Genomic DNA, 20735 nt, shown 5'->3' on the forward strand with positions numbered 1-20735 from the left:
CTTTTCTGACCTAACTCATTCTTCATGGGCCACAAGAAACTGAATTGAACAGGAGTGACTTCACATAGCAGTATTGTCACACTAACAGAAAAATAATGAGCGTGTAGCATTTGCTGTAGGCTGGTGCTGTTCTAAGTACTCTAGAGAAATTTAATCATTTAATGCTTACAAAGGAGCTTATAAGGCAGGGACTATTACTACCTTCAGTAGGAAGTGGTGGAGCTGGGGTCTGAACCTAGGCAGTATGACACCTGCATTTGTGCCCTAACTACTCTGCTGGATTGCCTTTGAGATGTAAGAAAAGACATAGAGGAGAAATAAAGTTTGCATAGATGATGAAGTAGGTCATTCTCAGCAGAAGTGGTTCACTAATGTCCAGAGGATTAAAAAGGAAAGGCCAGTGTCCTGCTGGAGCAGAAGGCTAGGGAAACATGTTGGAGAGGGCAGAGAGAGAAGTTACGTTTGCTGGATGGTCTGGGCTGCCACTTAGACTTACTTGCATGCAGCATACACTTTAGTTGCATGAAAAAAGCCAACAAATCCCTGAAGAATTACATCTCAGCAATGTACTGTTGCTGTGAAAAGTGGGACCAATCATGTAATTGACACCAAAGATTAGCGACTCCTAATGTTTATTTTCAAAAGACTTCCCATTTATCCATGAGCAAAGTGTTTCATATTTGTTTCCTACTTAAAAGAAAAAAAAAACTATTCAAGTAGTTCTGGTTGAAGGTGACTCCCATACTTCAAAACCAAATGATAAATTTTATTCCATTATTTCCTGTTCAGTTGATGGATGAGAATTCTTTAGTTTCATGTGGCTTGACTCATAATTTTGATACATTTTCCCTAAAGGCAAAACATTACTTTCATGTATAATTTTGTTTGAGTCAGTATGTATGAATATGAGTAACTGCTTATTCTAATGAAATCATTACAATGTATGTTCTAATAACCTGATTTAATAGTGCTAGTTGAGTTAATTTAAGTGGAACTTACCTCTTAGCCTCTTTGTACTCCCTGACTAATCCAGCACCATTTATTTCTCTGGAGCTTCTCATAAAATTCTAGTCAGTAGCTCAGAAGTATTAAAAACTTCAATTTTAACACAGAGTGTAAGATATAGAATTCAATTGAATAAATCGTAATCGAATACCACTATCTGCTAAGGACTATGCCAGGTGCATTAGGGGATTGCAAGCATGAATGAAACTGTGTTTCTGTCTGTAAGGAACTCATTACTAATGGAATAATGTTACCCAGCATTCATAAAGTGCTTTAATGTTTGCAAAATACTTTTATATATTCACGATCTAATTTAAATCTCATCACAGAGCCTATGAGGTATCATAAGTGCTTCAAGTCCTGTCAAAATTAGACCGCTTTCCTTCCTGCACTAAATTGTCCTTTAATTAGTTTATTAAGTATAGAACACTTTGGGTATTGATATCTTAATGTTGTCTTCTTATCCATGAATACAGTGCCTTTCAATTTCTTTAGGCTTTCTTTGATTTCTTTCAGCAGTATTCTGAGCTGAAACGTTTGTACAATTTTCAGTGTACTAGTCTTTCACCTCTGGTTAAATTTATTCTTAGATAACAATGAGATAGACATCTTATAACCCAATGAGCAGTTAGACAAGTCAAAGTTTTCATACATGCATTATTGTATATTAAAGTCCAGAGATGCCCACACTGGCTTCCAACCCTGCAGTTACAATTATCTAAACAAATCTGCTTCAGAGCTGGTGATGACCAGAGGACACGGGGGAACAAGTTAAAGTTACTGATTTTCAATTCTATACGTAGAGTTGGAATTACTGGTCATGTGATAATTCTATGTTTAGCTTTGAGGAACTGCCAGACTGTTTTCCATCTGCACCATTTTACATTTCCACTAGCAATGAACAAGGGTTCTGATTTTTCTACATCCTTTCCAACATTTGTTATTTGCAGGATTTTTTTTTTTTATTACCATGATAGTCATCCTAGTGTTTATGAAGTGGTATTTTATTGTATTTTTTCTCATTGTGGCAAAAAATATATATAATGTAAAATTGTTCATTTTAACCATTTTTAAGTATATAATTCAGTGGCATGAACTACATTCACTTTGTTGTGCAATCATTACCACATCATCTCTAGAACATTTTTATCTTCCCCAATTGAAACTCTGTATGCATTAAACACTAATTCCCCATTTTCCCCTCCTCCCTGGCACCCACCATTCTACTTTCTGTCTCTATGAATGTGACCACTCTAGGTACCTAATATAAGTGGAATCGTACAATGTTTGTCCTTTTGTGACTGGCTTATTTCACTCAATATAATGTGCTCAAGTTTCATCCGTGTTGTAGCATGTGATAGAATTTCCTTCCTTTTTAAGACTGAATAATATTCCATTGTATATATATGCCACATTTTGCTCATCCATTTGTCCATTGATGGACACCTGAGTTGTTTCTGCATTTGGCTATTGTGAATAACACTGCTATAATCATGCAAATGCAGATATCTCTTTAAATCCTTGCTTTGAATCCTTTTGGATATATACTCAGAAGTGGACTGTACGGTGACTAACATAATGTAATAAAAAAACATTAAAAAAATAAAAAAATAAAAAGGAATTTAATCAGTAAAAAAAAAGAAAAAGAAGTGGAATTGATGGATTAAATGGTAATTCTATTTTTTTAAGATTTTATTTATTTATTTGTCAGAGAGAGAGAGACAGGGAAGAAGCACAAGCAGGAGGAGCAGCAGGCAGAGGGAGAAGCAGGCTCCCTGGTGAGCAAGGAACTCAATGTGGGATTTGATCCTAGGACTCTGGGATCATGACCTGAGCTGAAGGCAGATGTTTAACTGACTGAGCCACCCAGGTGTCCCTTAAGTGGTAATTCTGTGTTTAATTTTTTGAGGCACTTCCATGCTGTTTTCCGTAATGTCTGCACCATTTTATATTCTCACCAGCAGTGCACAAGAGTTCCAATTTCTCCGTATTCTGGCCAACACTTGCTATTTTCTGTTTTTTTTTTTTTAATTAATTAATCAATTAATTTTTATTTTTTAATTTTTTTTATTTTTTATTTTTTATTTTTTTAAAGATTTTATTTATTTATTTGACAGAGATAGAGACAGCCAGCGAAAGAGGGAACACAAGCAGGGGGAGTGGGAGAGGAAGAAGCAGGCTCCTAGCAGAGGAGCCTGATGTGGGGCTCGATCCCATAACGCCGGGATCACGCCCTGAGCCGAAGGCAGACGCCCAACCGCTGTGCCACCCAGGCGCCCCAATTAATTTTTATTTTTTAAAAAAACCTTTATTTATTTATTTTAGAGAGACAGAAAGAATGGAGGGGAAGGGCAGTGGGAGAGACTCTTCAAGCAGACTCCCTGCTGAGCCCAGAACCGGACACAAGGCTTGACCTGATGACCCATGACCCATGAGATCATGACCTGAGCCAAAACCAAAAGTTGGACACTTAACTGACTGAGGCACCCAGGTGCCCCAATTAATTATTTTTTATAACAGCCATCCTAGTGGATGCCAGATGGTATCACATTGTGGTTTTCATATTCATTTCCCTAATCAGCAATGTTGAGCATCTTTTCAAGTGCTTATGGGCCATCTGTATATCTTCTTTGGAGAAATGTCCACTCAAGTCATTTGCCAATGTTAAATTGGGTTGTTTGTCTCTTTGTGTGTGTGTGTGTGTGTGTGTGTGTGTTTTAAAGATTTTATTTATTTATTTGACAGAGAGAGAGAGGATAGTAGGGGGAACGGCAGGCAGAGGGAGAGGGAGAAGACTCACTTACTGAGCAGGGAGGCTGATATGGGGCTTGATCCCAGGACCCTGGGATCATGATCCAACCTGAAGGCAGACACTTAACCCACTGAGCCACCAGGTGCCCCATGTTTGTCTCTTTGTTTTTCAGTTGTGGGAGTTGTTTATATATTCTGGATATCGAATCTTTGTCAGATATATCATTTGCAAATATTTCTTCCCATTCTATAATTTGTCTTGTTACTTACTTGATAGCATTCTTTGATGCACAAAAAATTTTAATTTTTATGAAGTACAAGTTGTCTATTCTTTCTTTGTTTCTCATGGTTTTGGTGTCATAGCTAAGATTCCACAGCCAAATCCAAAGTCATGAAGATATACATCCATGTTGTTTTCTAAAAGTTGTACAGTTTTTGCCCTCATATCTAGATCTTTGATCCATTTTGAGTTAATTTTTATACATAGTGTGAGTTTGGGGTCCAACTTCTTTCTTTTGCATGTGAAAATCCAGTTGTCTCAGCCCTGTCTTTGAAGAGACTAGTCTTTCTCCATTGAATAGACTTGGCACCCATGTGAAAACTCAGTTGACCTAAGGTAGATGGATTTATTTCTGGACCTTCAATTCTATTCTAATGGTCTATCTATCGTATGTCTGTACCATACTGTTTTGATTATTATAGCTTTGTAGTAAGATTTTAAATCTGGAAGTGTGAGTCTTTCCAACTGTTTCTTCTTCTTCAAGACTGGCTATTTGGGGTCATTGCAATTCCATATGAATTTGAGGATTGACTTTTCCATTTCTGCAAAAAAGTCTCTTGGAGTTTTGATATGGATTGCATTGTATCTGCAGAACACTTTGGGTATTGACATCTTAGTATAAAGTCTTGAACACAGTATCTTTCCATTTAGTTAGGTCTTTAATTTCTTTCAGTAATGTTTTATGCTTTTCAGTGTACAAGTCTTTCATCTCCTTGAATTTCCCAGGTGAGTTATTCTTTTAGATGCTATTGTAAGTGGAATTGCTTCTTGTTTTTCAGATTGTTCATGGTTGGTCTATAGAAACACAACTGATTTTAGTGTGTTGATCTTATATCTTACAATTTTGCTGAATTTATTACTTCTAATAGCTTATGGATTCTTTGGGATTTTCTATAAATATAGGATCACATCATTCTGCAAACAGAGATAGTTTTAGTTCTTCCTTTCCAGTTTGGATGTCTTTTATTTCTTTTTCTTACATAATTGCTCTGGCTAGAATTTCTAGCACAATGTTGAACAGGAATGTTGAAGGTAGACATCCTTATCTCATTCCAGATCTTGGGAGAAAGCTTTCAGTCTTTCACCACTGAGTATGGTGTTAGCTGTGGGTTTTTCATAAATGCCCTTTATCATGTTGAGAAAGTAAATTTTTAAGATGCTATTCGTAGAAATAACGTCCTTATTCTTGAGGGCCCTGGACTCAAAATTTATCTTTCTAACTCTGTTTGTCTGCCAAAACCAGAAATGCAAGTACCCAGGGCAGGAGATTCCAATGTGGTGCACTCACCTCTCTGATTCCGTCTCCTCTTGAACCTTGGCCTAGTGTTTCCCCATTATGTCTATAACTCTTTGATACTTTTAAGAAGATATTAAAAAAAATTTTTTTTCATCTGGCTTCTTAGTTGTCTTTAGCAGGAGAATTTGCAAGGCTGATGTTCCTGGAAATGGTCATTCTCTGCCGATTACTACTCTTCCAGAGTTGGAGATGGTGAAATCCAAGTACCACTTTCTTCTGCCTTATAGTATGAAGGGACAAATCTATTTTTCATCCATCTATGGAGAGGTATGTGGAAAAGAGCAAGACTCTGAACACGGGCACTGTAGGTGAGGCATCTGTGTTACTCATCTTCCTGCTGGTGCAAGCAGGCACGCAGCCTCCCTTTCAGTAAAAGCTCAGCCACCTTGTCATGCTATGCTTAAGAACAATGGTTTCATTCTATTCGTGTCATCTGATCTAGGAAGAAGAAAAAGCTGCTATAAGTTGGTCCCCAGGGTCTCCAAGAATCTCTCATAATACTAGGACATGTATTATGGCAGCCTTTTGTTTATTGTTTTTAAAAGATTTATTTATTTATTTTAGAGGGGGTAGGCAGAGGGAGAGAGAGAATCCCAAGCAGACTCCCCACTGAGTGAAGAGCTGGATGTGGGGCCTAATCCCAAGACCCTGAGATCTCCACCCTCAGTTGAAATCAAGAGTCAGACACTCAACCAACTGAGCCACGCAGGCACCCCTAACGTAGCCTTTTATAAAAGAAAAACAAGGAGGAGCAAAGAGGGTCAATGAGTTGTTAGGATCAGTGAGGGCTAAGCCAGCTCTCTCACTCCCTCCTTCCTTCCATCCTTTCTTTCTTTATGATTCACTTCCGTGAAATTGACTCACTCTATTTATATCTCCAGGTCCCAATTGTTTATCAAGAGAGTGTCGGATGTTACATTTAAGACAACCGAATTTTAAAATTCTCTACAACACAGAAATGATTTCTAAAATGGCAAAGTGATTGTAATTTCTGGATCAGGCTTTCCCTCCGCCCCCAAGTCAAATTTCACAGAGAAAGTAGATCCCTCTCCTAACCCACCTACACCCAGATCCTCTGCTGTGCTGAGGAGCTCTTTCCATGCCATTTATAAATAGAAGGAATTGATTCACATAGATTTGGAAGCACAGCTGATACATACGTGGGAGTTCACTGGAGGTTTCACCGTTCGGTACTCTCCCCAGGATGTCCCAACTGGCACCACCCTGTATTTAGTCCACGTTTAATTCATCGCTGATGCCTCCCAAACATCTCGAATCTATCCAGCTCTGGGTATCTCCATCTCTACCTTCAGCCCAAGTACTGTCATTTCTTGCCTAGATGACAGCAATGACATGTGAACTCGACATTCTCTTGGGCATCCCTCAATCCATTTTCCGTAGAGGATGCTTTTAGGCAGAAATGGCTTGAGCAATGGAAAAGGCCCACAGTGACCACCTGGCTGAATACAGACAGGCCCATCAGGGGACCCACCTCAAGATATCCATAGGCCCTAACTGACCAACGGGCTACTGACAACTAGGCGGTTACCAAAAAAGGGACAATTCTATACATCGCCATACCTCCTCACCATCCCTCCTTAAAAGCAGCTCCCTCCCACTACTTCCTTGCAAACAGCCTCTCCTCTGTGGTCCTGCCCACCACTCCCTGGCATTGTAGTCAGTAAGCTTCTACCTCCTTTGTTCTGTCTCAGGTGAATTCTTTTGGCTTCCACCCAATTGTTACTCCACATTTGGGGGCCCCCAACCGATCAGAGAGATACCCCATTTAGACAGCACCATTTTCTATATTGTGGTCAGAAAGCTCCTTCCAAAGCTCCTTATTATCTGGTTTTCTGCACCATGTAGAATTCTCCATCACACTACACCTGGCCACAATTGGCCTTGGAACAATTATCTGTGCATTGTCAATCTAACCACTAGACTGAACATTCTCTAGCTTGTTAGCTTTTGCTAATCCTTACATCATCAGTGTCTCGCACATAGTGGGTGCTTAACATATTTTTTGAATACTACATAATGTCAATAAACTCTATGTAATTTACTTATTCTGCTTATTGTACTATTTCTCTCCTTCTACGGAGAAGACCTGGGTTTTGTCTGTTTTGTTCACTTATGTACTTAATCGAAGAGCCTAAGAGTGCCTGGTGCTTAGAGAGTCCTTTGTAAACTATTGTGGGAATAAATAAATGAAAGAAGGAGGAAGGTGACTCCATTGAGAACCTAACCTCCTGGCAATCCAGGATCTTGCATTGGTATTGTTCCAAGCCCTTAAAAAGTGCTGCCTGAGAATTTCTAGATAGAGAATGTCTCCAGGAAATTTGAATTTGTACTCTGGTAACTCGAAAGGATGCCAGCCCGAGGCTCAGCCATGCCATAGATAAAAACTGGAGGAAAAGGCAGCATTTGGCCAGAGGCCAACATTTTGAGGTCAGCTACTTTATCTGTGGGATTCCCCACCCCCAGTTCATCCCTTGGCCATCCCTTTAAATTGGAAAATAAATCCCATCCTCGCTAAGGTGTTGGCTGATAAAGGCTTGAGCTATTGCCCCTTCAAGAGGAATTTGCATTTTAATAGAGGCTCGTCAAGCCCCAAAGGAATCAATATCTCTGACGGTGAAATGTCAAGCACCAGCAACTGAGATGTTCTGGGGCGCTGCTCTCCAGTGTTTCGGATCTAGCAGGGAACTCCTTCAGTTCCACCGTGAGACAGTGGAAAAATGGCCTGGGGGAATGACCTACCATTGCCCTTTATTCCCAGGGACGTTGCCTTTTTATGCCGGATCCCTTCAGATCTCCCAAAACTCGTGGGTCTCTTAATAGCACAGTGTTTTTCAACACCAGTGGTTTTAAAGTTGTCACATCAACAGGGCCACAAAGAGAATTGTGACATCAAAACTTCCAAGTTTTCTTGGTACCTCAAAGAAGCCGATAATCAATTTAAAACCTTATACTGGCTAAAGGGAGTAGGGATGATTTAATAGGTCCTTAATGACATCGTTCATTTGAATTCGTTTGGTGCAATTTGTTTTAAACCCAAACTTTTCACTTGATCAATAACCCTGCAAACTAAAGGTGGGTAAGAGACATCTGTTTGTGAACCGGGAATGTTTTAAATGCCGAGTCCTCCCGGGCCCAGTTCTCAGCGGATGGCTTGGGAAATTGCGGAACTGCAGAAAAGCGGCATCTTGGATCTTGGAATTCCGCATTCGGTAGAGACTGCTGCGCGTCACACCTGGGGCAGCATACTTGGATTTCACCTCCTCTCCGCTCCCCGCCTGGCCGCGGAGTGTCCCCAATCCCCACCTACGCCGCGGAAGGCGCCCATCCCGGGCTGGCCCCAGGCTCGGCCGGCAGCTCGGTCCCTGCGGCTCGGCCCGCCGGCGGGCCCTGGGCTCCCACCGACTGAGGGTTCGGCCGCGGAGGCTGCTGCCCTCGACCTTGAAGCGCCTGCAGTAGCTACTCCGGTCCCGCGCAGGAGGCGAAAGCGCCGAGGCCGGGCCGCGGGGACCGCACCTGCGCCCACCCGCTCCGGGCTCGCTCTCCTGCCCCGGCCCCGGCCCGGCGCGCGGCGGCGGGGCTCGCGCCCGGGGACGGCGGCGGCTCGCCCCCGGCACGCGGCAGCTCGCGCCCGCGCTCGGGCGGGGAACGCGCGGAGCGGGCGAGAGCGGGCGGGAGAGGGCGCAGCGCTGCGCGGCCGGCGGGCGGGCGGCCCTGCGGAGCAGCGGCGGCGGCATGGGCGCGGGCACGGGCAGGGGCAGCCGGTGTCCGGCTTCCCGCCCGGCCCGGCCCGCTCCCGGCGCGCGGCCGCCGCAGCCCCCGCGTCCCGCGGGAAGGCCGTCCTCTCGCCCGGCGCAACTTGCCTCGGACGCTCTGTGAGGAGAGGCGGCGGCGGCGGCGGCGCGCGCCGGGGCCGGGCTGGAGCGGGGCGAGGCGTGCGGGCGCCCGGAGCGATGCCTCGGGCCGGCGGTCCCCGCGCGCCGCGCCCCGCCGCGCTGCCCCGCAGCCTGTCCCGCCTGCGTGAGTGCCCGGGCCGCTCCCGCATCGTGCTGGCGCTCGGGGCCACGCAGATGGCGCTCGGATGCCTCATCGTGGCCGTCAGCTTCGCCGCGCTGGCGCTCACCACCTCGGCCCGCGTCCGCCACTCCTGCCCCTTCTGGGCCGGCTTCTCGGTGAGTGTCTGCTGCCGGGGCGGGAAGGTGCTTCGGGCCCCAGGGCTGCAGCCCGCCCGGGTCGGCACCGCGGGCTCCAAGTTCGGGCCGCGAACGCCCGGGGCCAAGCTGCTGCAGCGCGGGGTGCAGTTCAGAAAACTCTGGTCTGAATAACTCCGGGGACCTTACTCACCGCTCTCGGAGCATCGCTTTCCCTTTCCTATAGCGCTGATCCCGAGTTACTTTTCTTGGAAGAAACCGAAGCTAGGCGCCCGCCCTCCGCCCAGCTTGCAGCGGCCCGGGGGACCGCCGGGTGAGGGGTGGGCGGCGGGCGCGCGTCCGGCCGCGGGGTCTGCCCTGGGCTCTGGGGGACTCTGCGCGCTGGGGACCCTCGACTCTCCCTGGCCCGACTCAGTGCACACCCAGCAGCCAGGAGGCCAGACCGAGGCGGGGAGGTGGGGTGCGATCCCCGTGCGGGGCTGCAACTCGGCGCGCGTCTCGCCTGCGCGGCGGCGGGAACTACGGGCTGGGGGCACGGGACGCGTTCGCCCCTGCTGCGGGTCAGTCCGGGCGCGGAGTCCGGCCGGCCCCCCTGTGGCCGCTTACAGACTTGGCATCGGGGACTTGGCGTTTCCCGCGTGCGTCCGGAACGCTGTGTGGGCGGCGGGACTGGGCAGGCGACCCGAAACCGGCGTCCGGGGGCGTGTTTTCTGAGCTCCACACCTCGACGGTGACCGATTTTCACGCTGTTGACCCCCAAACTAGAGAAGCCAGGGACTAAAAAGCCTCCATTGGAGAAAGCCATCAGGAGACACCTATTATAAGGAAGCGACTGTCCACGAGAGTTAATTTTTAGGGGGATTTTTATAGCCTTGTGATGAAAGTTGTGTTTTCCTTATATTGATAAAGAGTGGACATATGGAAACGGAAAAAATACATGGAGAGCAGACATTTATGAAGAGAAGCTCTTGTTCTGAGAAGTCTTGACATCTGTAACTACATTTGGTTTATGGTGCTGAAGCACATAGAGCCTTAAACTGTAAACTCAGTATGTTTTAATTCCTTCTCCAGAAATCCAAACTAAGCCTTTGTAATGAATGTTTACTGTTTGTTCTTGAATGTTGAAATTTAGCAGTTCTGCTTTGCTTTTTCATGTTGTTGTTCTTTTGTAATGGCCTCTGTTCTCCAAGCCCATTGCGTGGCTTTTGATATGAGATCTGAGTAAAACTGACTCTGTGACACCCGGATCGATACAGGTGCGGTCCTTCATTCTAATGGGGGTATTAATTTTCAAAGCTTATTTCAGACCACGGTGGAGTCTTGGAGAGCTGATTAGAAACAACAGTATGTGTGGCCACAGCTCAGAGTGTTTAGATCAGAAAGAGGACGTCGAAGGCAGGAACGGGGGAGCCATGATTCAAATGGGCCGCTATATATAGTTTTCACACATCTGTTGCTCAGTTTTTAGCATTATTTAATATGCATTATTTTCATATCGTCTGTTTTGTGGGCACTGATGTTTACGTCTGCTGGAGCCAGCCTACAGGTGGCAGACTGGTAAATTAGCTTCACTTCCTGGCTCCTCCCCGAGCCTCCCTTTCTCCCGTTTAGCTTTAGCTATGATTTTTGGTACTCCCAAAGGGCATTGAAAAACAGCTGCCTTTTAACAATAAACCTAAAAGGGAAAACATTACCTGGACACGATAGAAAAACTGTGTGAAAAGTGTACATTCACTCCATTTTCGTTTGAAGGGGTAAATTGTAAAACAGTAATTCACCTTGAATTTCCAGTGTTATTCCTTTCAACAAGTATAACCTATTAGTTTTAACTTCCCCGGATTCAGAGTAATTCTGCAAATATCTGCTATGTGCAGCCATTCCTCTAGGCTCTGGGGATGACACTGAACACAACAAACTCTGCTTACATTTTTGAGATTTTAAGCTAACGTCTATCTGCTATCTCCTACTCTGCCCCCTCACATCCACTTTCTCATTGCCTTGTTTTCTTTCTTCAAAATTAATCTGCCACAAGCACCTTTAAGATTCGTTTACTACAGTATATACACTATTTTTCACATCTTGTCTCTGCCCTTTGCAGAAATAGTGGTTGGTTGTGTTGGGACAGGTTTGCAGGTTAGCTTGGCTGTGAGTGGTAACGTTGGCCTCTCTCTCTCTCTCCCTCTCTCCATCCTCCGAGACCTGGAGACTGCCCTGCAAGGATATTTTTCACTTAAGAATGGTGACTAGGGTGTCTGGCTTTATTCTGAAATCTGCCCTGTGGGGTGAGGGCCACACGCGGGCTCCTCTGCATCTTCTGTAATGAAATGTGAGGGCTCTGTAGCAAGCTCTAGATTTCTAGGCCTTCTCTGTGGTTTGTACATGGTGAAGAATCACTGTAAAAATAACTTGCCTCTATTTAAGACAAAATAATACATACAAAAGAGCTCACATATTTTGAGCACATACTATGTGCCAGACATTGAGCTGAGTGTTTTATATGGTGTGATAGCACGTTTCATCTGTGGTCCTTGGTACTCACACTCTTGTGCAGATCCCTCCACTTGAATTTGGACTAGGCTTCTTCTTTTTTTTTTTTTTTAAGATTTATTTATTTATTTATTTACTTATTTGACAGAGAGAGACAGCGAGAGAGGGAACACAAGCAAGGGGAGTGTGAGAGGGAGAAGCAGGCTCCCCCTCCCCCAGCAGGGAGCCCTATGCGGGGCTCGCTCCCAGGACCCTGGGATCATGACCTGAGCTGAAGGCAGACGCTTAATGGCTGAGCCACCCAGGTGCCCCTGGACTAGGCTTCTGACTTGCCTTGGCCAGTAGAATCCTGAAAGTGGAGGCAGTCTCAGGGCTGGGCCTAAGCCCTAAGAAGTCTTGGCAGCTTCTTCTGGGGACACTGAGATGGAGGGTGAGTAAGTAACTTGCTGTATTAGTCAGGGTTCTCCAGAGAAAGAACCGATAGCTTTCTCATTCATCCTCTTGAGGAACTGGCTGACATCGAAGCCAAGAAATCCCATGATCTTGCCATCTCTAAGCCGGAGAAACCAGGGAAGCTGGTGGTGTAATTCAGTCTGAATGCAAAGGGCCAAGCACCAGGGGGCCAACGGTGTAATTCCTGGTGGGAGTCTGAAGTCTGAGAGCCAGGAGTGCTGGTATCTGAAGGCAGGAGAGAATGGATATCCCAGCTCAGTCCCTGGGTTCAAATTCACCTTTCCTCTGCCTTTTTGTTCTGTTCAGGCCCTCAAAGGATTGGATGATGCCTGCCCTCCTGGGTGAGGCCAATCTTCTTTACTCAGTTTACTGATTCAAATGCTAATTTCCTCCAGAGACACCCTCCCAGCCACACCCAGAAACTACGTTTTACCAGCTATCTGGGCATCCTCTAGCCCAGTGAAGTGGACACATAAAATTAACTGTCACACCTGCTCAAGGTTACCCAGCTAAGTGGCCACTGTCAGGTTTGAACTCGGTCGCTCTGACCTTAGAGGCCATACTTCTAGCCCTTAGACTTAACCTGCCCCCTTAGGCAGAGGCAGAGAGGATAGAATAAAGCACGGTGGTAAAGAGTCAAAGGCAAAGCTCCTCAAGGAGGTCATACCCCAGTTTCTTAGGAGAAACACAAAACATGCCTGCAGAGGTGAACATTCAAGAAAAACGTGGAGAGGCATTGCATTCGGGAAGGATATGTAAGGTTCAAGGAGCACCTTGGCTAAGTTGGAGATGGGGGGGCGGAGGGGTGAGGGGAATAGGGGGCGGGAGCAGGGGTGGGGGCAGCAGGTCTGGTAGAGGGAGCATTTGCTATTTCAGCCATCTGCGGACCACCTTCAGACGCTGTGGCTGCCCCAGGTCCTTGCTACCCAGCTAGGAGTCGGGAGGTGGATCGTCTCCCTCGCGGATGAATGCCTGGCCTGTTTTGAGAGAGGATGATCTATATGAACAGTTTAAGAGCCTCACGGAGCTAGGTCTTGAATAGTTGTCCTTTAGCAGAGCTGCTTCGTTATGTTTCTTTGAAAATTTTGTAAGGCCCAGGACATCAGAGACAAATTCACATTGTGAATTATCCACATGACCAGTGACGTACATGGATAAAGACGTAGTTATTGGGAGCTGACTGTGACGGCCTATGTATGTGTGCATGTGTATTTTTCTTTTCTGTAAAAGCAACACTGTTGGATTTTTTTCATACTTCAATAGCAATATATACTTGTTGCAATAACCGAAACATAGAAGTGTAACAAAGAAAACATGATAACAATGCCTCCTTCTATCCCAATTCTGGACCCACAGGTAGCCTGTGTTACCAGTGTTGGGTAATGGGATCTTTCCATGCTTTCCTGCATGATCACAAAAGCATTAGAATTTATGTGTATGTGTGAAATATGTTTCTTTTTTTTAGTTTGCAAAAAGATTATACCACATACCATACTCTGACTTTTTAAGTTTAGTATATAATAAATATTCCCAGCCATACCCATTATTATTATTATTATTATCCCCATTATCTGTAATGCCTGCATTAGAGTCCATAGTATGAATTACTATAATTTATTCTGTTATTCTCCTGTAGGGAATATTCTGGTTGTATCAGTTCTTTGTCTCTACAAACATTGTTGCTTATCTAAACTTAGGTGCCAGTACTTGTTTTTTTTTTTTTTTTTTTAGCATAAATTCCTCAAGGTGAAATTGCTGGTCAAAGGGTATTCAAATTTAGAATTTTGTTGGGTATTGCTAGATTGATTTCCTCAGAAGACTGTAGTCATTCCTACCTACAGAAACATTTCATCAGCGTGCCCTTCTGCCACCTTCTTACCAGCACAAGATGTTAGCAGTCCTTCACATTTTTATTCACTGGATGGGAGAAAAAAAGATAGTTCCTTGTTTTCCTTTGATCTGCATTTCCATGGTTACTTTATTATATGTTGCAAGTATTTTCTTGCAATATCCTCACTTCTCATTTGGCTTAAATTTTGGCGTCCTTTGCCATATAGAAGATTTAAGGACTTTTTATGCAGTCAGATCTGTTCTTTTTCTCTCTTGCAGGTTCTGGGTCCTTTTCTCTGAGTTTAAGAGGGTCGTCATTATGGGGCGCCCGGGTGGCTCAGTCATTAAGCATCTGCCTTCAGCTCAGATCATGATCCCAGCATTCTGGGATTGAGCCCAGCATCGGGCTCCCTGCTCAGTGGGAAGCCTGCTTCTCCCTCTCCCACTCCCCCTGCTGTGTTCCCTCTTTCACAGTCCTACAATGGAATATTACTCAGCCATCAAAAAGAACTATTTCTCAACATTTGCTGCAACATGGTTGGGACTGGAGGAGATAATGCTAAGCGAAATAAGTCAAGCAGAGAAAGACAATTATCATATGGTTTCACTCATTTATGGAACATAAGAAGTAGGAAAATTGGTAGGAGAAGAAAGGGAAGAAGAAAGGGGGGAGGGGTAAACAGAAGGGGGAATGAGCCATGAAAGACTATGGACTCTGGGAGACAAACTGAGGGCTTCAGAGGGGAGAGGGGTGGGGGAATGGGATGGGCTGGTGATGGGTATTAAGGAGGGCACGTATTGCATGGTGCACTGGGTGTTATACGCAAGTAATGAATCATGGAACTTTACATCAAAAAGTAGGGATGTACTGTATGGTGACTAACATAATATAATAAAAAAATATTATTAAAAAAATTAAAAAAAAGAGGGTCATCATTAAAGAGGTCATACAGATATTCTTTTAAACTTCCTTCTAATGTTTTCATTTTATTTTTTCCATTCAAATTTTATTTTATCCAGAATTGATTTTGCATTTGGTATGGAAAAAGGGCCTAACTTGATTTGCTTTCAGACAAATTTCCTGGGTGTTTCGGTTTTGGGGCCCTCTTCAGTTTTACTCTCTTGTCTATCACAGAGCCAATACCACATTATTTTGATGATAGTAACTTCATGGTGAGTTTCACAATCTGTTAAGTTACGCCCCTCCACGCTCTTTGCTTTTTCAAAAGCACCTTGGCCGTTCTTCCATATGTACTTTAAAAAGTCTGTGTCTAGTTAGGATGTCTTTATTTCACATCTGTTCCTGAAGGGCATTTGCACTAGATATAGAATTCTGGATTGGCAATTCTTTCAGCCTTGAAAAATAGTCCAATTCCAGCCATCCTCCATGTTTTCTGATGGAAATCCACGATGATTTCAATTGTTGTTTCCAGAGAAGGTGATAGATATTTTCTCCTGTCATCTCCATTCTGCCATTAAACTTGTCCAAAGAGTTTGTATTATATTTATTATCTTCTCACTTAAAAAAAATCCCGTTTGGTTCCTCTTCATATCTCCTATTTTTTCCCCTTATTTTTTGGTTATAATTTTTTATTCATTTCCAAAACAGTGACCCTTTCCTTCCTGGAGAAATTTATTATTGTTGCTTTAAAGTCTTTTTGTTTGAGAAGTCCAAAATCTATTTCGTTTTCCCATGGAAGTTGACATTTTCCTGAATCTTGGCACACTGAGTAATTTGGGATTGTGTCCTAGACATACTGAATACTATGTTGTGAGTCTCTGGGTATTGTTTGATCCCGAGGAGAATGCTGATGTTTTTGTTTTAGTAGGTTAGCCGTCCTCTTGAGTGTAGATCACAACTTCTGACCAGCCTACTGTGCGTGGTGGTTCTCATGTGAGTGTAGTTTTCGAAGTCTCTGCAGTCCTGTTCATACCTGTCCTGCATGCGGGCCACCCAAGTGGCCAATCTGGCTCTTGGACGGTGATCTATCCTGTAGAACTGTTCCCAAAGTTCGTGTTTTCTATTTAGGGTATTACATACACCTGCACGCCGTGGGGATGAGCCATGAGTTCATGAATGCATGTTAGGGATCTCTGTCCCTGGCTCCTCCCTCTCTGTGACCTGGATGTTGTCTGTTTCCATGGGGCTTCCCTTATCTAGTCCTCCAAGAGGGCGAGAGCTTTACCTTGCTTTGCTGCATCCTTCCCGTGTCTACATTTGGGTAGGGGCCATGCAGGAGGAGGACATAGAGAATCAGCAAGAAGGCTTTGCGCTCCCTTCTTGGGACTAAGCTCCTGCCATCAGAGAGGAAGATTCTTCTATGCCTTCCCTGCTGCTGTCACTGCTCTGGTATTGCTGGGGGGCTGGGATGTGAGAGAAAGAAGAGAAGGAAATCCAAACGAGAAAACAATGGGGATTGTCTTGCTGTCTTTTGGCACTGGGAAGTCTATTTCCAAATCCTTGAGCCAGAACTAGAGGGCTTCTGGGCTCTTTCTGTCTGCATGAATGCTCAATTTTGGGTTTCAGGCTGTGTTGAGTTTTGGCTAGGGGACACTGTGGAGGGAAAAATGATAAGCTGCTGCCAATTTGGTGGTACTTTGAATTATATTGTTCATCCTCAGTCTATTTAGCTTTTCAGAGTTTTCAAGCGGTTTATTCTATGCCTTCTATTAGATCTCATAGCCGCCATCGGTGGAGACACAGGGTAATGTATGCTTGCTTACTGTACCTGGAACTGGAACCTCAACGCTTTTCATACACTCACTATATGAGTCAGACATTCTACATTCAGATAATTGTCTTTTCAATACAAAGTCCACAGACCATAGTTTTGAATTTGCAAGAACTCCGGGAATATTGTACCTATGAGGAGTTTACTAGAGAATGAGCTTCAGAAAACTATAAAATGATTGGCGACGATTTTCATAAATTCTAGGGGTGAGCATCAACTGTTTTTAACTATAAAACTAAAACATGACAGTGGAGGGGGCAAAGTAATATGTAAGTGTTATGTGCTCTGATTATAAAGAAAAATACAGCTAAAAAAATAAATGGCAGGAAATGAGGGGAGAATAAGGGGGAAAGCAGAATAAGCTCCTTGTCATGTTGGTTAAATTAACTAGACGTAAAAACTGTCTCTTGAAACTGACAAAGCAAGGAGGAGAAGGTTCAGTTTATTTAGATTTATTTAAGACTACAAAAATTAACACCAAATGAATATTAGGGACTCAAATTGATGGTTTGAGAAGAGCAAGGGAAGGAGGAAGAAGCATTTGCCAGCTACTTGCATTATGGCTCATAGTCGTGAGGTGATAATATGCAAAAGAGGAGGTTACCAAGGGAGTGATACAAGCTACTAATAGAAAAGTAGTAATTAGAACCCAGATCCTTCTTGCATACCTAAAGAAATGCAGAGAGAGAGAACAAGCAAGTGGAGACTGCAGCCCACATACCAAAAGACTTCATGTCTGCGTGTAGGTGTTTTAAATGTAAGGTTAAAAAATCTGCCAAAGCTGATGCCAAGGCTGGATTAATATATGTAAATGGGCTTAATTAACCTAGTTAAAAAACTTTTTCAGGTTGACTAACAAAGGCGAGATCCAGAGATAGACCTAAAAATAAAAAAAGCTGGAAAGGCTAAAAATAAAAGAAAAGATATACCAGGAGACTTCCAATAAAGGGAAAGCAGGTGGACAGACAAGGTGGAATTCATATATTGCTGCTTGCTCATGATACAGTATAATGCTGTCTTCATATTTTGCTTCTCCCAATTAACATTTTAACAGTTCTTGCTGTTCCTCTACAGAGAAAGTGTTTATTTCTTTTGTTTAGAAAATTTCTTACTCTATTTTTGAGTACTTGGGGTTTTCCATATCTATATTCATATCACCTATAAATAATTTTGTTTCTTCGTGTTCAGTATTCTTCACATTTTAATATTTGTTTTCTACTGTTTATTTCTTTCACTTATTGCATTGATTGAAACCTTAGTAATGTCAAAGGAGAGTGTGAAAGGAAACATTCATGTCTTGTTTTTGATTTTAATGGGAATGGCTTTAATTTCATTACTTTAAGCCGATGTTTGCTTTTATTTTTTAGCAGATGGGTAATTTTGATTGCTTAAATTTTGCTACAATACCAAGCATGTGGAGAAGTTACAAGAAAAGTCCAAAGAATCCCATACCCGTAACCTAGGGTATATTAATAATTCACCAATTATTAACATTTTTTTGCCTCGTTAGCTTTATCATTTCCAGACCCCCAAACTTCTGATTGACCAACTGATCCATCAGGAATGCATCCATCTACATATTATTTCTGAATCACTTACAAGTACATTGCAGACCTCATGCGCCTTTGCCCCTGAATACTTCAGTGTATATTTCCTTGTAAGGACATATCATAAACATGGGGCAATAATAAAAGTCAGGAAATTAACCTTGCACAACACTGTTACCTATGGTCCATATTCAAATTTTGTCAATTGTCCCCACAATGTTCCGTATAAATATTTCTTCCTGCCTCCTCTCCAGTCTAGTGTTCAAGTTAGGAATTTAAAAGTCATACTTAGGGAATTAACTTCTGTTTAGAATTCTTTTAAAGGATGACTGCTGAATTTTTCAGATGTTTTCAGTCGTATATTTATACAATCCCTTGGTTTTTCTCCTTCAGTAATTGATATACTGAAGTATGTTGATAGATTTCCTAACATTGAATTATCCTTGGATTTCTGGAACAAACCTTATCACTTATTCTCTTAATATAGTGTTGGAATCCACGTGCTAATATATTAAGATGTTTGCTTCTATAATCATATATAAAGTTGGTCTGGAGTTTGTTCATGCATGTACACCATATTTAGTTAAGTTGTGCTGGCTTTGTAATATAAATTGCTTGCCATATTTTTCTGTGGATTAGCTCGGGAAGGATCTGTTCTTTATAAGTTAGCTCATCTGTAAAGTCTATAAACTGCCTACTTTAAGTTATAGATTCTTTTTTTTAAAGTGATAGATTCTTAACCGTTAATTGTCTTACATATTAGTAGTCTCTTCAAGTTGTCTTCTTCAGCAAATTTTGGCTTTTGGTTTTATTTATTTTTTTCTACTTGAAAATTGTCCCTGGCTGTCTATTATAATCATTTCTAATTCATTAATTTCCACTTTTTATTCTTATACATTCCTCTATTTTGTTTGATTTTCTTAGTTTTGTAGATTTGTGATACATAACTGATATGTCAGTTGCATATTATTTTCTTAGTTTTGTAGATTTGTGATACGTAACTGATATGTCAGTTGCATATTTGACATTCATTTTTTAAATAATAAAAGCAATTACAGTTAAAATTTTATTGAGCCATAGGTATATTTGTAGCACATCGATTTCAATACAGAGTTCTCCCACTTACATTCATTTTTAGATGTTTATAATTTTAATTTTGATTTTTCTTTGATCCTGGGCTTCTATAAAATAATTTTCTTAATTAGCAGATAGTCTTTTTTGAGAGGTGGAGGTTGGGTGTCATTGTTACTGATTATCTTGTTTTACATAAGGATAGTCTATGTGGCTTGCAAAGTTTTTTTTGTAATACAGCGGTTTTTAAAATCATCAGTACTCGGGGCACCTGGGTGGCTCAGTTGGTTAAGTGTCTGCCTTTGGTTCACGTCATGATCCCAGCCAGGGTCCTGCTGAGCAAGGAGCGTACTTCTCCCACTCCTCCCCACTCATGCGCTCTCTCGCTCTGTATGTCTCAAATAAATAAATAAAATCTTAAAAAAAAATCATCAGTACATTGTTAATTTTTTCAAAGTTAAATCTTTTTTTTTTTGGTCTGTGTGATATGTTACATTATTTAACAGTTATGTTAAAGTCATCCCGTCTGTTTTGTGTTTTACATTCCTGTATTGCTATGCCTTTGCTTTATGGTTTTTACCTTGATGTTGTTTTGTGTGTGTTTATGACTACACCTTATTTATTGGTGATATCTTTTGTCCTAACATGGTATACATTTTTGTTCTATTCTGAGCTATTGGTATTCGATTTCACTTTAATTGATATTAGTATCATCATGCCTGCCTTTTAAAAAAAATTTACAACAACCTTAGAGACTTTCATTGTCCTTATGATTTTTGTACTCAACACCTTTTCTTGATTGAGTCACATATTTATCAGTTTCTTTGCTTATCATTGCTTCTTATATCCTGTTACTTCCTTGGGGTTTAAATTTCTTCTTTAGTCAAACACGTCGTTAGTAATTCTTTCAGTGAAGGTTTGCAAATTACTATTTGTCTGAAAAAATTCTCTGTTTCACCTTATCTTTTGAAAGATTTTTGATCTGGGTGTAGAATTCTAAGTCGATGGTTATTTTTCCTCAGTATTTTGAGGACGTCTTCTTGCCTCTGGTTTTGTAGAACTTTTGCTATGAGTCTGCTTATAAGAAAAACTGTTTTTTCCTGGGTTGCTTTA

General features: G+C 42.5%; 1 protein-coding gene across 2 annotated transcripts in view; it reads left to right on the top strand.

Moving 5' to 3' along the window:
• Positions 1–9304: 9304 nt before the first annotated feature.
• The window catches only part of ENTREP2 (endosomal transmembrane epsin interactor 2), a 447722-nt gene continuing 436291 nt past the window's right edge, over positions 9305–20735 (top strand). For both annotated transcript variants that reach the window (XM_045795361.2, XM_045795362.2), the window contains exon 1: positions 9305–9523. In XM_045795361.2, coding sequence (XP_045651317.2) covers positions 9305–9523 — 219 coding nt within the window. The remainder of the gene's footprint in view (positions 9524–20735) is intronic.

This window comes from Ursus americanus, chromosome 28 (genome assembly GCF_024610735.1).
Source record: "Ursus americanus isolate L20-20 chromosome 28, mUrsAme1.1.p, whole genome shotgun sequence".
NCBI classification, from domain to species: Eukaryota; Metazoa; Chordata; class Mammalia; order Carnivora; family Ursidae; genus Ursus; species Ursus americanus.